This window comes from Dama dama, chromosome 30 (assembly GCF_033118175.1).
Source record: "Dama dama isolate Ldn47 chromosome 30, ASM3311817v1, whole genome shotgun sequence".
In the NCBI taxonomy this organism is placed as follows: Eukaryota; Metazoa; Chordata; class Mammalia; order Artiodactyla; family Cervidae; genus Dama; species Dama dama.
Window position 1 is genome coordinate 41,027,865 of NC_083710.1, and position 6,031 is coordinate 41,033,895.

Below are 6,031 nucleotides of genomic sequence, written 5' to 3' on the forward strand. Positions count from 1 at the left end.
AGGTTTTGATGGAAATATGATAAATGGAAAGAATACCAAACACACATACATGTGCACACACACATGAAGTCACTGCTTGCTTACAATATGTGTGGTTTTATCTCTGGATCTTTTGATATTTGTGTCCTTTCCATTGATACACTGATAATCAGAGAAATTGAGTTGTTTCCTTACTTTCTGTCTTAGGAGCTACAGACAATAATATAAAACCAGAAGACTGAGACAGGAACATGCTCACATGCTCCAAGGACACGATGAAAGACAATGATCTTAGTGAGCAAGCAGATTATGGTGGAGGGTGAAGTTTGAAATGTTGCTGATGTCAGATTGTGAAGGACAAAGATTATGATAAGGAGTTGGGATCTGAACTTGACTCAAGGGTATAGATCATAGCAGGAGTTTAATAAGATTATATTTACTTTTTTTTTTTTTTTTTTTAAAGATCAGTCTGCTTCAAGTATGATGAGGGCTTAGCAGGGGACAAGAATTAAGATTGTAAGAATCGTTAGTAGGTAGGTTTACTTGTGTAGGTGTAAGAAAATGATTTGGGTGTGGTTTCTTGAAACAGAGATGGCAAAATTTACTCACACTTGGGATATATTTTACTTGCATTTGGCACATACTTGCAGTACTACACAGTCATTTTTGTCCTAGGAAAAACATTTGGGGGAGCGAAACCAACGCCTGCCTCCGAGCAGCATCTGCGCCGCGGCCTCCGAGGGTTTCTCTGGCCAGTGTTGCTCCCACCGGTCTGCAGCATGGGGAATATCTTTGCAAACCTCTTCAAGGGCCTTTTTGGCAAAAAAGAAATGCGCATTCTCATGGTGGGCCTAGATGCTGCAGGAAAGACCACCATCCTGTACAAACTGAAGCTGGGTGAAATTGTGACCACCATTCCCACTATCGGCTTCAACGTGGAGACCGTGGAGTACAAGAACATCAGCTTCACTGTGTGGGACGTGGGCGGCCAGGACAAGATCCGGCCTCTGTGGCGCCACTACTTTCAAAACACACAAGGTCTCATCTTTGTGGTTGACAGCAATGACAGAGAGCGTGTGAATGAGGCCCGCGAGGAGCTCATGAGGATGTTGGCAGAAGACGAGCTCAGGGACGCCGTTCTGCTCGTGTTTGCCAACAAACAGGACCTCCCCAATGCCATGAAAGCGGCCGAGATCACGGACAAACTGGGCCTGCACTCTCTGCGCCACAGGAACTGGTACATTCAGGCCACCTGTGCCACCAGCGGGGACGGGCTTTACGAGGGACTGGACTGGCTGTCCAATCAGCTCCGGAGCCAGAAATGAGCTGCAGTCCTCTCTCCTCCCCCTCACTCCCTCCTCCCACCCTCGCTTTACTCTCCTGTGGCAAACGTGCCCCTGTGGTGTGAGTGCCAGAAGCTGTCTCCACGGTCGGTCACAGTGTGCTTCACCATGCTGTAAATGTGCAGACGCAGCCTGCAGCTGGGTTTTTATTTAATGTAAATAGTTTTTGTTTCCAATGAGGCAGTTTCTGGTACTCCTATGCAATATTACTCAGCTTTTTTTATTGTAAAAAGAAAATCAACCCACTGTTTAGTACTGAGAAGGGATTTTAGGCACACGGGTCATCCAGGAGTTGTGTGTCAGACGAGCCCAATACTCCTCCTCTGGGCTTTAGATCTGTGTTGAGATCCATTTTGGTGGTTGGTTTTTAACCCAAACTCAGTGCATTTTTTAAAATAGTTACAAATACAAAATAAGGAGAACACTTGAACACACAGAAGGGAGAAATGTGCCTAATGTAGGTTCTGCGGTAACGGCCTGAGTCCAGTCCACCGGTGGTCTGTTTCCCGTTGGGAACATGAAACGGGGCAGAACCAGCCATGATATCCATTCTGCATGGTCACAATAGGGTCCCTGTGATTTGCTCTGTCTCGGGTCATCCCACACCCCATAGCGTTTGTGCTTGTATTTGTGCATACATGGCCGCCCAGGAGATGGGGTGGAGGCTGCAGCCGCCGTTCTCAGACCCCTTGGAAGAACCCCGGCCTTTTCTCGGGTCAGCATGGGCACTTTGGTTGGAACGCCCTGGCTGGAGCGGGAGTCCTGCAGTCCCCTTGCTTGCCTGCTCCGGGCTCTCTGGGGTCTCACCAGCAGGAGTGCGGGTGGTCATCCTTGAGCCCCACCCCTCAGAGCCCCTGTCTACATGTGCTTTCACTCCTCAGCCTGCAAGGGTCAGATTTGCCATTGAAAATGATAACCTCTACTTTTTTCTTTTGTATTTTGATAAACACTGAAGAAGCTGGAGCTGTTAAACTTTATCTTGGGGAAAACCTCAGAACTGGTTTATTTGGTGTCGTGGAACCTCTTACTGCTTTCAATACACAATTAGTAATCAACTGTTTTGTATACTTGTTTTCAGTTTTCATTTTGACAAACAAGCACTGTAATTACAGCTATTAGAATAAAATCTCTTAACTATTAAAAAAAAAAAAGAAAAAAGAAAAACATTTGACAAAAAAAAAAAAAAAAAAACAGAAAGAAGGAAATATAAACCAATTTCATATTTTCCTAGATATAGGTCTAGGCTTAAGTCAAACTTAAAATGTGTAAAGCATATATCTTTCCTTGTTATATTCTTACATATTATCTTTTCATATAATTGATTCCGCAGAGTCCCAGCCATACATTGTTCTCATGTTATCTTAATTTCTTATTTATGACATTAAAAAGAAAAGAAAAGAAAAGAAAAATTGCCAGGACCCCAGTTTGTTTTCTTTATGTAATTTCTGAAAACATTTGTTACTCTGGGCAGGAAAATAAATTATTAAGTAAATGGATGGGATGGAAATATATTTTATTATTTTTTTTTTTGCAATTTCTGAAGGATTGACAGATCAGTTCTCTTACAAGGAACATTTTTGTTTCATTCATTATTACAAAAGAACCCTAAACTCAAACAGAAGAGCAAGATATAAACCAGCTAAAACCTCATAAATGAGACCTAGTGGAGTAAACAAGATAGTTTATTGCTGATGAAGCCAAATTCAATTTCTGTAACCCAACACCAAAGTAAATATCTGACATGAGGTTTGGCATAAGTAGAAAATGACAATTATATTGTTTTTCAAGACAAAGTAGGTTACAGTGGGCTAATTCCTTCAAAACTAAGTGTCCCATCCTGGAAGGAGTAGTGAGAACTCTTACAGTAATGGTTTAAAGAGAAGGGCATGATCAAATTATGGACATTCTTCTGATTGGTTGATGGTGAGGTAACTGAGAGTTAGCATCATCAACCTTCTGGTTCCAACCTGTCTTATGTCTACATACCTGTGCACAGCATACACTTAACTTCTGCGACCTGGGTTTCAGTAACTGCAAAAGGGCTCAGGATTTTATGTATACCCTTTGAAAGTGAAAGTGAAGCTCACTCAGTCATGTCTGACTCTGTGACTTCATGGATTATACAGTCCATGGAATTCTCCAGGCCAGAATACTGGAGTGAGTAGCCTTTCCCATCTCCAGTGGATCTTCTCAATCCAGGGATCAAATCCAGGTCTCCCACATTGCAGGCAGATTCTTTACCAGCTGAGCCACAGGGGAAGCCCAGGTATACTGGAGTGGGTAGCCTATCCCTTCTCCAGAGGATCTTCTCAACCCAGGAATCAAAGGGTCAATATGCAGGGTCTCCTGCATATCCATTGAGAGGTATAGAAAAAGACCCAGTTTCCCCCACAGTCAGTCTCTCCCAACAGGAAACTTCCATAGGCCTCTTATCCTTATTCTTCAAAGGGTAGACAAAATGAAAACAACAATCACAGAAAACAAATCAAACTGATCACATGGACCACAGCCTTGTCTAACTCAATGAAACTATGAGCCATGCCATATAGGGCCACCAAAGACAGATGGGTCATGGTGAAGATTTCTGATAAAACGTGGTCCACTGGAGAAGTGAATGGCAAAACACTTCAGCATTCTTGCCTTGAGAACCCCGTGAACTGTATGAAAAGGCAAACAGATATGACACTGAAAAATGAACTCCCCAGGTAGGTAGGTGCCCAATATCCCACTGGAGATCAGAGATCTTTCTGGTTAGAAAGAATGAAGAGATGGAGCCAAAGTGAAAAGAATGCCAGGTTGTGGATGTGACCAGTGATGGTAGTATAGGAAAGTGGAATGTTAGGTCCTTGAAGTAAGGTAAACTGGAAGTGGTCAAACAGGAGATGACAAGAGTGAACATCAATATTTTAAGGATGAGTGAACTAAAATGGACAAGAATGGACAAATAAAATTCAGATTAACATGGTATCTACTATTGTGGGCAAGATTTCCTTAGAAGAAATGGAGTAGCCCTCAGAGTCAACAAAAAGAGTCTGAAATGCAGCACTTGGGTGCAATCTCAAAAACAACAGCATGATCTCTGTTCCTTTCCAAGGTAAACCATTCAATATCACAGTAGTCCAAGTCTATGCCCAACCAGTAATGCTGAAGAAGCTGAAGTTGAATGGTTCTATGAAGACCTACAAGATCTTCTAGAGCTAACACCCAAAAAAGATGTCCTTTTCATCACAGAGGACTGAAACACAAAACAGGAAGTCAAGAGATACCTGGAGCAATAGGCAAATTTAGCCTTGGAGTACAAAATGAAGCAGTGAAAAGGCTAACAGAGTTTTTCCAAGATAACTTACTGGTCATAGCAACACCTTCTTCCAACAACACAAGAGAAGATTGTACACATGGTCATCACCAGATGTTCAATATCAGTTGTATGCTTTGCAGCCAAAGATTGAGAAGCTCTATAGAGTCAGCAAAAATAAGACTGGCAACTGATTGTGGCTCAGATCATGAACTCATTATTGCATTAATTCAGACTTAAATTGAAGAAAGTAGGGAAAACCACTAGACCATTCAGGTATGACCTAAATCAAATCCCTTACAATTATACAGTGGAAATGACAAATACATTCGAGGGATTAGAACTGATAGACAGAGTGCCTGAACAAATATAGACAGAGGTTTGTGACATTGTACAGGAGGCAATGCTCAAGATCATTTCCCCCAAACAAAGAAGTGCAAAAAGACAAAATGGTTGTCTGAGGAGGTCTTATAAATAGCTGTGAAAAGAAGAGAAGTGAAAGGCAAAGGAGAAGAGGAAAGATATACTCATTTGAATACAGAGCTCCAAAGAATAACAAGGAGAGATAAGAAACCCTTCCTCGGAGGTCAATACAAAGAAATAGAGGAAAACAATAGAATGAGAAATACTAGAGATCTCTTCAAGAAAATTAGAGATACCAAGGGAACATTTCATGCAAAGATGGGCTCAATAAAGGACAGACATGGTATGGACCTAACAGAAGCAGAAGATATTAAGAAAAAGTGGCAAGAATACACAGAACTATACAAAAAGATCTTCATGACTGATACAATCACAATGGTGTGATCACTCATCTAGTGCCATGCATCCTGGAATGCGAAGTCAAGTGGGCCTTAGGAAACATCACAATGAATGAAGCTAGTGGAAGTGATAGAATTCCAGTTGAGCTATTTCAAATCCTAAAAGATGATGTTGTGAAAGTGCTGCATTCATTATGCCATCAAATTTGGAAAACTCAGCAGTGGCCACAAGACTGGAAAGGGTCAGTTTTCATTCCAATCCTAAACAAAGACAATGCCAAAAAATGTTCAAATTACCACACAATTGCATTCTTCTCACCTCACACACTAGCAAAGTAATACTCAAAATTCCCCAAGACAGGCTACAAAAATTCGTGAGCTGTGAGCTTCCAGATGGTCATATGAGATTTAGAAATGGTAGAGGATTTAGAAAAAGATTTAGAAAAGGCAGTGGATTTATAAAAGGTAGATCAAATTGCCAACATCCATTGGATGATCAAAAAAGGAAGAGAATTCCAGAAAAAAAATCTACTTCTGCTTTACTGATTACACCAAAGACTTTTACTGTGTAGATAACAACAAACTGTGTTGTTAAAGAAATGATAAAACCAGACCACCTTACCTGCCTCCTAAGAAATCTGTACGCAGCTCAA

The 6,031-nt window shown here is 41.4% G+C and overlaps 1 protein-coding gene across 1 annotated transcript; it reads left to right on the forward strand.

Annotated features, from left to right (window-relative positions):
* The first annotated feature begins 669 nt into the window (after positions 1–669).
* On the forward strand, positions 670–2,377 carry LOC133049171 (ADP-ribosylation factor 1-like). The gene has a single exon (XM_061133081.1). It carries the CDS (start codon positions 759–761, stop codon positions 1,302–1,304), a length of 546 nt encoding a protein of 181 aa, XP_060989064.1. The 5' UTR covers positions 670–758; the 3' UTR covers positions 1,305–2,377.
* The last annotated feature ends 3,654 nt before the right edge of the window (positions 2,378–6,031 follow it).